Below are 12,484 nucleotides of genomic sequence, written 5' to 3'. Positions count from 1 at the left end.
AATGTGTAATTTAGAAATGAGGTGAAGCAATTTCTTTTTGATAAACAATAGAAAAAAAGTGAATAAAAGTGGGCAAATGAAACCACTGCCTGCCTAGAAAAAAAATGAATAAAAGTGAGCAAATGAAACCACTGCCTGCCTAGAAAAAAAATGAATAAAAGTGGGCAAATGAAACCACTGCCTGCCTAGAATACTACTTAAAAAATATTAGTGTTGCCAATTATAACTGTGTGAAACTGTGGTTTCTGAGATCCTCTGAGATGATCTCACCAAATGAAGAAAACTCATCTCTGCCATACCTGAAGAGAACACGCTATGCTGCTGCTACTGAGGAAGGAGAAAATAGAATACAGGAGAGCAACTTCCTTCCAACTGCAAGACAAAACACTTCAATACTGTCTCTGATAGGTGATGACTCTATTTCTTCTTCATGAAAAGAGTGAATATTTTAATAGTAGGTAACTTTTTCAGAAAGGGATGGGATCTGATTATTCTTCAAATAAATTTGCTGTAAGAATAACGACTTTGTCTATAAAAATGAATTATTGTAGGACCAAACCAAACACATTCATTAAACATTTTCAAACATTATTTTCAATGGAAAATAAGCAGGCTAACATGCAAAAGTAAAACTGAAATATATATTCTCATCGGGATCTGAGATAACTCAAATACTGTACATTAAATACATAAAACACCTCTGATGAAACACGCAAATGATGATCATGCAAAAGGGTGCAAGAGGGGAATGAGATACCCTACACCTTCTTCCAGGTCTGAAACTAAGCATTCTTCACCTAGAGATAGACGTCAAAAGGCTAAACAATAAGGTACATTTCCTGTTACCAAACAATTAAGAAAACTTTCTTTAATTATGGTAGTAGAATCACCCTGAAGAAATCGTGAAAAAAATGCACATTCCTGGGTCTCTAAATTCCCAGAATCAGAATTTCTGGAATGGGGACTGGGCTTGTTAAAATGATCCTTGGGATATTGAGTCTGAAAAACAGGGCTTTTGATGTCTGGAAGCGGTTGGAGGATGAGAAATAAACAATCATTGATAGATTAAACTTAAAGAATATATGCACACCTTGGACTAATATTTGACAAAAAAGTTTACCAAAACTGACAAGAAAATTTAGTACGACTTTAAAAGCTATTCTATGATTGAGGGTAGTAACTAGGGCTATTTGTGTTGATATAAAAAAATTCTCAAAAATATAATGTTAATGAAAGTTTACGAAGTTACTTACTGTGAGATGCAACTTACATAAAAAGTTTTAAAAACATGTAAAACAATACATTGTTTCTGGCTGTACACAAATATATAGTAGAAGCACAAAACATTCATGAAAATTATTAAACACCAAATTCAGGATGTCGATTACTTTTGAAGAAGAAAAGATGGAAATGGAATCCTGGAGGGGTACAAAGGAGGTCTTCCATTATTTCTAATATTTTGTTCTAAAAACAACAGATCTAAAGCAAATTAGGAAAAACGTTAAGATGTGACAAGTTGGGTTCTAGTCTACTGCTTTTCTGTATGCTTAAGATATTTTAGTTTTTCTTCGATTTAAATATTCTGTGCTTATTTCATAAAATACAGAAAGTTTAGAAAAGTCAAAATCCATTATTCACAATCCTCTTACTAAGAAGCAGATTTCCTTCCATTCTTTTTTAAATGAATCCTAGATAATTGACTTATACCACTTTATATTAAAAAAAACATAATAAACTTAGATTCCTCTTACCTTCACTCCACGAACACGAGTTTGACTCAATTGCTGGAGAGAATTAAGCAGCTTCTTTCTCTCCCACAAGGAACTAAAATTATAACAGGATAAGCAAATCTATCGTTATTTTCTTAATAATAATTGCTGGAATATATAATAGTATATAATCAACTCTAGATTATCTACACTAATAAAAAGAGAAGTCAGATGAAAAGGAACAATAACTTAAATTTACTCCTCCTGGAAAATCATTCCTTCCTTTGCTTCTAAGACATGAAACTCTCCCTGTAGGCTTCTGCCCTTCATCTTCTTTCTCTCTTGATAAACTCAGACTTCAACATCTCCTATCTCTCTACTGAATGCTCAATTTATACTTCAGACTTAGTTAAAACCTATCTGCCGTCAACATATATACTCACAGTCCTGAATTTACATGGCTTATTTAAGTGAAAACTCAAGATAGCACTCTTCGAAATAGAGCATAATGGTAATGAAAAAGGACTTTTGAATCAGACAAAACTGGCTCACATCTGCACATGGAATCTATGAGTGACCTTGGAAAAGTCATTTAACCTTGTTTGGTACACTGATGTTCTCATCTGTAGCTTAGGGATATAATACCATCTACCTCACAGGGCTGGAGAGGGATTCAACAGTGTGCTCGGCACTGGGGTTACCGTACTCAGTTCTTGCCCTCAAGAACTATAAGAGAATTTTAACTATGATTACAGGTAATATAGAAATTAGTACTGATCACAAATTCAACATTTACCTATCAGCAATGTTTTAACTACAAGAATCTAGGAGTTTATTAGTATAACCAAGCGGTGAATATGTAAACAAAGTTATCTAAACTGGCCAGAGATGTTACATACGGGAAGACTACATTTATTTAACAAACTGAGCCTTTGTCATACCAAAATAACTTTCAGAGAGAAGTAACTACTGTTTAGTGCAATTAAATCAAATGCAAATGTCTAGGATACAATGAAAGCCTTGGAAATGCAGGACAATATAAAACTCCTTGGCAGGGGTAGTTAGTCACATAATCAGTCCATGAATGGACTCTTTTATTGATTACAGGGGTGGGCTGCCAAAGTCAAAGTCTGACTTGTGAGTACCAGGTATGACTTATGCATGTATCAAATATATACGAAGGTTTTAGCTTTATTCATACCCATCTTCCTTTGTTAGTAATCCCTCATAAGGGTCCAGTTTTGAAAAAGAATAGGAATTACACAGCTCAAAATCCTGTAATTCATCATCCTGTTTCATTCACACTTACTAATTGGTCCCAGCATGTCAGCCTGGCTGAGTGTCAACAGAAGCAGCAGTCAAGGCACTTGCCTTACTGATCCACTAGCTAATCAGATTGAAAAATACATCTTTTGCTAAAAGTCCTAGACACACTTGGAGTCAGAAGCACAACAATTGGCTTCTATGTTGTACCCTGAGACCTATGGTGATTACAAAATCTAAGAATGATTTTCCTGGGATGTATAGAAGCATTATTACAGATGATAAACCATTAAAGCAGCATACCTGTGTTTTACTTTCCTCTATCCTCCTCATCAGTTTGATATAAGAAGCACAGGTAAAAGGCCAGGTTTGGAGGACTTATAAATGAGCTATAACTGACTCAAGTTTAGTTGCATAGTCAAGCATAATCAGGAGCCACAGCATAAAATAATACCAAACCTAAACCAGCCTCACTCACTGCCCAGTATTTTCCTGAACTGATACTCAGTATTCATCAATTAATTAAAAGACCAAAAGAAACTATTAAATTGATTAAACTATTAACGGATTAAAGTGACTTCTTTATGACTCGCCACCTAAAACCTAGAGGCTTTTTTTCTCTTTTGTTTTGGCAAAGGCTATGGCAAAATAAATACCTTAAACAAAGATTTACAGTAGTCATGGGCCAGGATAGTTAGACTCTGATAAGATTAATTTCTGTATTTCATCATTTCTGAAATCGAATGTTTCTTATACCTGATGTGCACGTTTAATGTGACAATGTTTCTTATTTCCTAGAAAAATATTTTAAATCAACAGTTGATCATAAAGTTGAAGAAATGTAAGTCTAAACGGGATTCCCCCTAGAAAGCAGGGTCTAGGACAAGAGCTTGCATAAAGGTAATTTACTATAGGATGTGAATCCTGAGAATAAGAGTGGGGTACTACGCAAGGTGAAATAAGAAAAGAGGAAAGACATAGTACAAGGGTACAGTTGGTTGCACTGGTACCACTGCGAACAACTTCAGCTGATCTCACTGGGATCTGCAAAGGTATATCTGTCCAGCAGAACTTCAGCATGATGGAAATGAAATGTGCTGTACCGGTTCTGTCCAATGCAGTAGCCAGGAGCCCTAAGGGGCTATTGAGCACTTGAAATATGGCTAACGTAACGGAAGAATTGACGTTTTAATTTAGTTTAATTTTAAATGAACTTAAACATGTAGTTAGTGCCTGCTGTATAGGAAAACAGCTCTGAGGAGTCCTGGGGAATCCATCTCAGAATTATGAGGCGGTCACAAAAGGTGTACCATATAGTGTTCCTTTTGGAATTTTGTCTATTTTGTTCACTCATGTGTCCCAAGTTCCTGGAAGAGTGCCTAACACAGAGTGAGCCCTCTATAAATATTTTTTGAATAAATCAATAATATTTGGGTCCACAAAGTACATGGTTCCCTTTAAAAGACTCTATTAGAACAAATTCCATTCAATTAAAAAAGTAAGCAACTATTATACACACAAAAATTGGTAGTAAGGGGGACTGTGAAGGGGCTGAAATGTGATTATCAAAGAGGCAAGATGAAGTACCTGAACATTCTGATCCTAAGGACATTTATTAAAGGTCAGTCAAAAGTGATCTTGTTTTCACAATCTACTTCCATTATCAATTACTAACCAACAGTACATGAATTCAGTATAATCCTTTGTTTTGATTCTTTGGTTACTGTTACCACAAACATGCAACTAAGTGGAATTCCAGGAGAAAAGACCGTATTTCACCACTGCTGCCAATTCTCTAAAAGAAACAGTCTTCATCTTAAGGAATATTTAAATATTGCATCATCCGCTGAGATCTTTAAGTGGACTCACGCTAATCCAGACCCTAGAACCTCCAACCATACATAAGGATCTCTACCAATATAATTTATTAACGGCTTATCATGTGCTAATCACTTGATATACATTGTCTCATTGTTATTATCCATTTCGCAGGTATAGAAACAGAGGGTTAAATAACTTGTCCCAAATTATACAACTAAAAAGTGTCAAAATACTTTGAAGAATGTCTTTAAATCCAACAGCTGGGATACATTCCAGTCTTGATAGCTTTAGACCTAGAAATATGTTCAAGAGAGGGTGGGAGCCTTGATTTTTCTTGCCAACATTTTTTTCCCCTATCAGTTTCTTATATATTTTCTGGCATGTGTAATTCAATTATTCTGAACTTGAGAGTAAAAAGTTAGTCACTACCAACTTCATGAAGGCTTGTCAGCAAAATTTTTTAAAATAGGAATCATTAGTAATATTAAACATAGGATCTACACAGCAAAAACAACTGTGTTAACCAGCAGGGAGTGGGCTGTTTCAAAACACTTCCTAGATTTAAAATGAGGACAGGACAGTTAATATCAGCAATTTTGGGTTTTGTCCCTCAAAGGGGAAATAAAAAGGTCACAAGTGTGCATGGCTACAATGTGAATTTTATCATTCTTACCCCACTCCAAGATTTTCAAGATGAGACTCATCAAGATAGGGCAGTAATGAACCTATGATTTTCTTTTCTATGGAAGAAAAGGGAGAAAGAGATTATTTCAATAGTTATGCTTTTCGATTTCTTTCCATTTGAATCCACCAGAATTCACTCAGATCAACTGCGTGCACCCACTATAGACAATGAACAGTGCCAAATACCACTTTTCTGATTTTCCACTAGGAATGTCTTAATTTTCTACTAGGAATGTCTTAATTAGACAACTATATCAAGAGTTTTTTTTTTTTTATAAATCAGGTGAAAATTTTTTAATTACTTGAGTAAATTATTTGCAAGGAAGTCCAGTTGCAAAACAGGCGCTTCCTCCTAAAGCAGGTGAGATTTGGGGTGAGGGAAGAACACTCAGGTCAAAACCACAGCCTCAGCAGATGCCAAAGTGTTGATTTAGTTCTAAACCTGTGCATTTAGTTCTAAGCCATTTAGTTCTAAACCACACTACTCTGTGCTTTTCTTTTTTTAAATTTTTTATTGGGGAACAGCATATTTCTCCAGGACCCATCAGCTCCAAGTCGTCCTTCAATCTAGTTGTGGAGGGCACAGCTCAGCTCCAAGTCCAGTGGCCGTTTTCAGTCTTAGTTGCAGGGTGCGCAGCCCACCATCCCATGTGGGAACCCACAACCTTGTTGAGAGCTTGCGTTCTAACCAACTGAGCCATCCGGCCGCCCCAACCTACATCATTTTTAATGGCTGTCTTGTGTTCTACAATATAGATGTACCATAACATATTTAATCATTTTCTTCTGAGCTTTATGTTCTTCACCTCTAGAATGAGTATTACTGAACCTATGTCACAGAGTTATAGAGTTGTTGTAAAGATTTTATAAAATATGTGAAATGCATAAAATAGTACTTCACACAAAGTAAACACTCAATAAATGTTAGCCATCATTATTATTTACCACTATTCCTGATGGATACTTAAATTATTTCTACTTTTTTTGCTATTTATAACCAATGGTTAAAAGAATAATCTGGAGTACGTTTCTTTGAACACCTATAAAATTATATCTACAAATTTTTATAAGTGAAATTTCCTATAAGTAAAAAGGTATTGCCAAACTCTCCATGGTTGAGCCAATGACATTTTCATCAACTTTATTGAGTTACCCATTTCGTCTATTATCAATCATTGAATATTTTCCAATCTAAATTTAAAAATCAGTATTTTTTAAAAATTACTCTTGAGACTGAATGTCTTTTTCTGTGTTTACATTGGCTGATTGTCAATTGTTTGCTCCTGTGTTTTGCTCATTTTTCTGTTTTTGTTTTCCTCTTGCTTAGTTGATTTTACAACTTTGGTTATGCTCTCCAATGTTTTTTTTTTTTTAATTGGTTTGTTTGTTCTCTTATTGTTGAGGGGAATCCAATGGTTTTTGATGAGAACACTTGTTAAGGTATGAATTCTGGCATGAATTGTGGAGTCCACAGACCTAACCTTAAAATCCAGCTCAGATTTTTTTCTAGCTGTGTGACCTCTGGTAAGTTACTTAACATCTTTGGATCTCAATCACATCATCTGTGAAAAAATATGGATCATGGTCTCTAAATTTCAGGGTTCCTGTGAGATTGTATTCCATGAGGAAAGGGACTCAGCACCTTGTGCTTAGTTTTGTCAAATAAAAACAAATCTGGGCTTAGATGGGGGAGACTTTAATTAGAAATGCTGCAATAGGGAGAGTACTCCAATCTCAGACATCCACAAATGGCTCTAAATCAAACAGAAAAAGGTGTTGTTTTTTGTACAGAGGGGAAAGCAACCTCAATGAGGTCTGATAGGACAGTGTCCTGCTGTGGTCAGCTGATTCCCAGGAGAAAATGATCAGGGGGCATGTTCCACTTTTTTATTTAGTATATGCTCAGTTTTGGAGGCAAGCAAGAGTTGAGGGGCCTACAGGAGAGAGAGAAGCCTAACTAAAGTTTGGTCAAGACAAAGCAGGCAGTCCGAAATGAGCAACTGGTCAGTTTTTACCAACGACAAGCACACAGTGTCTTCTATTAACATCAGACTGTGGGCTCAAGAGAGCAGATCATTCTGAAGGCTGATGAATGAATACCTGCCGAACAGCACTGAAACAGAGAGCCCACAGAGCCAATCACGTTTAGGAGACAGAACATATAAAACTACTTCATCCCCACCTGTGGCTCTTCAAAAAAAATTTCCATCCCAGCCGTGGAGGAAAATAAAAGGGGGAAAGGGAAAAAAGAAAAGTACAATTTCTATACCCATCAAGTTATCTTGAAGTCTTGAACCACTGAAGTTCCTCCTACCTGACTCCCCCATCCTAGCAAACGGGGCTCCCCTCGACAGCTGCACAAGTTTACAGCATGTGCCAATCACACCAATCTTCCTGTTGAACACCTCAGGGGATAAGGCAGGGTAAGTGTCACACCCACTGTGGGAATCTGAGTCGAGTTCAAGCGACCAGTAAAGTCACTTGAAACTCACAACCTGCACACTTCCCCATATTTGGGGGCCACGCGATGGGCTGCTGGGAATTCAGTGGTCAACTGAACAACCCTCTGTGTCCAGATTTAGAAAAAGAAAGTGTTTTTGGACAAGAAAACATGGTGGCCACCAAGCTCTGCTGGTCCAGTGAAGAAACATGGATTGAGCCCTCAGGTGGGAGGCAATGGTTGGCTAAGAAGATTTAGGAGGAAACCAACGTGTCCCTTCTTCTCTTTTAGGAAATCCCCAAGTTTCGGGAAAGGGAGGGTAGGTTTGTGGGAAAACAGAAACTGAAAAGCATCAAAACACCCTTGAACATTCATGGCAAGTGTTCAAGGAGCTGCTGTAGCTCAGGCGAGCCTGAATGACAGCAGCCCTCCCCCCCAAAGCGGGGGAAACGTTCTGCTACCTAAAAGAGGGCCCCGAGTCTGGCCTGTCCAGCGCTGGGGTGGCAAGTTCCTGGAGAAAGCCACCAGACTGCCCCCCGCAGGTTCGCACTCCCCAAAGTCTGCTTTCTTCCTCAGGGCCCCCAAGCCCGGAGGCCCCCCGCCTCAGGTCCGCCTCCTCTGGTGTCTCTCGCGTCAGCGCTCCCTTTCCCACCTCAGGCCCCCGTCTCAGGAGGGCTCTTTGCCTCAGGTCACCCCGCCTTGTGCACCCCTCTTCCGCCCCCCCCCCGTCCCCCTCACACCTCAGGTCCACCCCTTCTGGTGCCTCCCGCGGCAGCTCTCGCTTCTCTGTTTTGGGTCCTCTTTGAGGGCCTCTGCTCCCTGCCCCGGCGCGCCCTCCCTCAGGCCTGCTGTCCGCGCCTCGGGTCGCCGCCCCCCAGCCCCTCAGCCCTCCAGCCCTGCTACCTCGGATGCGGTCCAGCAGTCCCGGATCTCTGAAGCCATCGCGCTTTAGAAAGTCGCACACCTGCTCCGAGTCCCAGGTCCTGTGGTCGGGGTGGAGTTTGGGGGCCGGGGACACCTCTGCCGCAACAGCGGAAGGGGTGTTCGGCTGGGTTCTTGGGCTGCCATCAGTTCGGGGCCGTTTGGGGGTCCGCTCAGAGTCGGCTCTCTCCATGGCTACACTCAGCGCCCGGCACAGCACACTCAAGAACCGCGGTGCTTGGCTCGCGCGCAGGCGCACTGACAGCCCGACACGGGCGGCCAGTCCGCTCCGCGTTGCCAGCCTACTGGCCTCCCGCGCAGGCGCACAGACAGCGCAGACCTGGGGGCCACACAGCTTAGCCACTAAAGGCACCTGGCCCCTGCGCAGGCGCAATGACAGTCTAATGGTCCTAAATCTGGCCCCGGCGTTTACGCGAAACTGATCAGCGAGCAGCAGAACAAAGGGTGGTGCTAATAAGGGCGAGAGCGAGGAAAGAGTGTTCTCAGAACCCATGGACGTCCAACCACCACCGGGAGCAGGGGCTCTTATGGTGAAGTAAGGGTACCTGCCTCCAAACGAGTACCCCAGGTTTACTTGTGTTTCATATGCCCCAAACTTAAACCTAAAAGGCCATCAGGCTGACAGCATCTTCCCAATTAAGAGAAAAATGGTCGAGAAGCTGAAATGGAAAAACTTGGAATGATTTCAAATCTGATGTGAAGGTGACTTCTTGCATTTTACAAGTTCTACGGTATTGCTGGGCAGTGAGAGGGCCCCAGGGATGCCTATCTGTGTATTCTTAGCCTATCTTCAGTTTTCCATACAGGAGCTGACTTCAAGCTTCTCTCCAAAAGAGTCCTCAACCCCCTCTCCATCCCAACCCCCTGCCCAGAGGAAAGGAATACTACCTGCTGGTAACAGCCTGTGAAAATGGCAGGCATCTCCTCCTCACTTTAACCGCTCTGGGGCAGTATCCAAACTTTCCTATAAATCCTGGTCCATGCAATTAACTGGCAGAAGTACTACCACTACTAAAGCCAATACACCTTCCTATCAACCCAGCCATAGACCCATCTAGGGCATAAAGGATGAATGAGGCAGATAGTTATCAAGCCGTATGAACAAGTAGGCCAGTGGTAAGCAAAATATTCTTAGCAAACACTTAGAGCTTTACTGTGTGCCAGGCAATGATCTAAGGGATTTACAAATATTTATTCATTTAAGTATCACAACATTAGGATGTAAGAACTGAGGTACAGAAAAACAAGTAACTTGCCTAAGTCACACATCGAGGAAGTCATGAAACCTGGATTCAAACCCAGGCAATCTAGCCTGGTTCCAAAATCCATGTTCTTGCCAACAATTGCTTGTTAATGGCAGTTTCAACATAAAAGTATTTTATATTAATTAACCCAAATTTTTAAATTGCTTCTTTGTCCCATAGACCCATGGGGGAAAGTATAGAGAGATGTACTTGCCCTCTATCTGCACAGAAGGGTCAGGCCTACAAAAACACACCCTTAAACCCCAGAATAATTTGAGGAAAGAAGATAATTGTCAAGATTTGTGAAACCAAAACAAGAGACCACAAATAGCATATGCGCGAAAGACTTATATTTGAACTTGCAAATGGCTGGTTTGAAAACTTGTGTTCTTAAGACCCGTGGGAAAGCCTGCCCTGACAGCAAGGTTTCCTGGGCAGTAGGTAATAGAAGTAGGGTTTTATGTTTAATCAGCTGGGTTTACTCAAAAGCAATTGGTTTTGAGAACTTTACTTTTCTATTTGTTTTTGTTTGTTAAAGATCATAATTTAATGCCATATTTATTATTTTCCCTCTAATCCCCTACTTTCTAGGGGCCATAGATTTGTACAAGGTGGTTGATTACTTGCTCAAGGTCACATGGCTGGTAAGTGACAGAATCAAGATTCAAAGCTGTCTCTAAAACTTGAACACTTTCCAGTTTTCCACTTCATTTAATTCCACGTACAGTCCTGGTGATCCTAATCCATCCAGTCACTCCCCAACCTGGGAACAAATACCTACTAGACACAGACCCTGTTCTCTGGTCCTACTGATAGAAATGAATGCTTAAGCTCTCCTCTGACCTCACCATGTTAGGACTAGAAGACTATGAATTCAATTCATTTAAGGCCCGTTGCTTGATAACCTTGAACACTCCCAGCGATTCTTCTCTGCCCTTCCCCAGCTACCTTCCACCACCCAGATGAGGTAGACAATTTTATTTCTGGCAGCATTAATTTTGTGGTTTCACATCTTTCCGCAGCTTCCTCTTCAATCAGTGCTGTTGGTTCTCAATGCCAGCTATCACCATTACCTAGTCCTTCATTTACTTCTTCTTCATCCTTTACTGAACCTAACCTCCTCAAGACATTCTTTTTTTCCATCTTCCCAAATTCCAAAGCCAAGCCGAAATTCTTAAAAAAAAAAATTTGATTTTTTTTTTTTTTTAAGAATTGATTTTCTTGTCTCCTACAAATAATGCTCAAGAAAGAAATGTGTATATCTGCACATGCAGGTCCAAAGATCACCTCTTGGTATGTGCCTCATAGGTCTTTTTCTTTTTTTCTTTTTCCTCATAAGTCTTTTTCTGTTCATAGGTATAGAAATTTATCTCCAGGTCTGGCAAGTCTTTGAAAAAAGGAGACCTTGCAAAATGACAATAGCTACCATATTTGAGTACCTACTATGAGTCAGATATTCTACTTGTGCTTTACTTTATAGCCATAATTTCTAATCCTCTTAACAACCTCCTTAGATGGGTATTATACTAGTTGGGTTTATTTGGACATTAATACATTCATTCATTCAATAAATATTAATATTTACTGGGTACTTACTAATTTGCCTGGCACATCAATGAGCAAAAGAAACAAAAATCCCTTCCCTAGTGAAACTTATATCCTAGTGAGGGGAGACTGGCAGTGAATAATGCTATAATTAACAATAATAAACATGTTAGAAGTTGGTGCTATGGAAAACATTTTTTTTTAAAGAGGAGTGGAGGGGGATAGGGTCACAATTTCAGATAGGGTGGTCATAATAGGCCTTTTATGAAAGTAACATTTAAGCAGAGACTTGACGGAAATGAAGGAGTCAGCAGTATCTGGAGGAAAACCACTCCAAAGAGAACAGCAAAGGCTTCGAAAGTGCAAGGGCTCTGAAGCAAGAGCACGCCCAGAGTTGAGAAACAGCAAGGAGGCCTGGGTGGATTGGCAAAATGAGTAAAGGAAAAAGCGCAAAGAGACGAGGTCAAAGAGAGTACAAACCATGTAGGAATATGAGGGCTACAAGCTGCAAGCAGCTCCGCGGCTCCACATCTCGAGCTGAAGGAAAGACTCTGCTCCTCCAGTTCCAACAGAAAATTGTAAGGGGATGACTTCAACAAGCTTGGATTGTATTCAATCCATCAGATCACATGTGAATCTTTGGGTGAGAGGGCAAGGTCTTGTATCAGGAAGAAGAAAATTAGTTTTTAAACCAGTGTGAGTTGGATTGTCTCTGGTGTATGTATTTTGAATTTTCTCTCATTTCTAGCTGAAAATATGGCTGGTACACTTCACAACTTCAACATCTGACAGGGTTCTCTTCAGGTATCCAGTGTTACCTGACTGATTTTTTTCTT

The 12,484-nt window shown here is 40.0% G+C and overlaps 1 protein-coding gene across 1 annotated transcript in view; it reads right to left on the bottom strand.

Annotated features, from left to right (window-relative positions):
- The window catches only part of SAMHD1 (SAM and HD domain containing deoxynucleoside triphosphate triphosphohydrolase 1), a 44,709-nt gene extending 35,547 nt beyond the window's left edge, over positions 1-9,162 (bottom strand). The window contains exons 1-3 of the mRNA XM_033094672.1: positions 8,821-9,162; positions 5,467-5,533; positions 1,752-1,824 (exon numbers count right to left, since the gene is read on the bottom strand). Coding sequence (XP_032950563.1) covers positions 1,752-1,824; positions 5,467-5,533; positions 8,821-9,031 — 351 coding nt within the window. The 5' untranslated portion in view covers positions 9,032-9,162. The remainder of the gene's footprint in view (positions 1-1,751; positions 1,825-5,466; positions 5,534-8,820) is intronic.
- Between the last annotated feature and the right edge of the window lie 3,322 nt (positions 9,163-12,484).

Source organism: Rhinolophus ferrumequinum, chromosome 23 (assembly GCF_004115265.2).
Source record: "Rhinolophus ferrumequinum isolate MPI-CBG mRhiFer1 chromosome 23, mRhiFer1_v1.p, whole genome shotgun sequence".
Classification (NCBI taxonomy): Eukaryota; Metazoa; Chordata; class Mammalia; order Chiroptera; family Rhinolophidae; genus Rhinolophus; species Rhinolophus ferrumequinum.
Note: the sequence above shows the minus strand (reverse complement) of the source record. Positions and strands in the feature narration are given on the sequence as shown.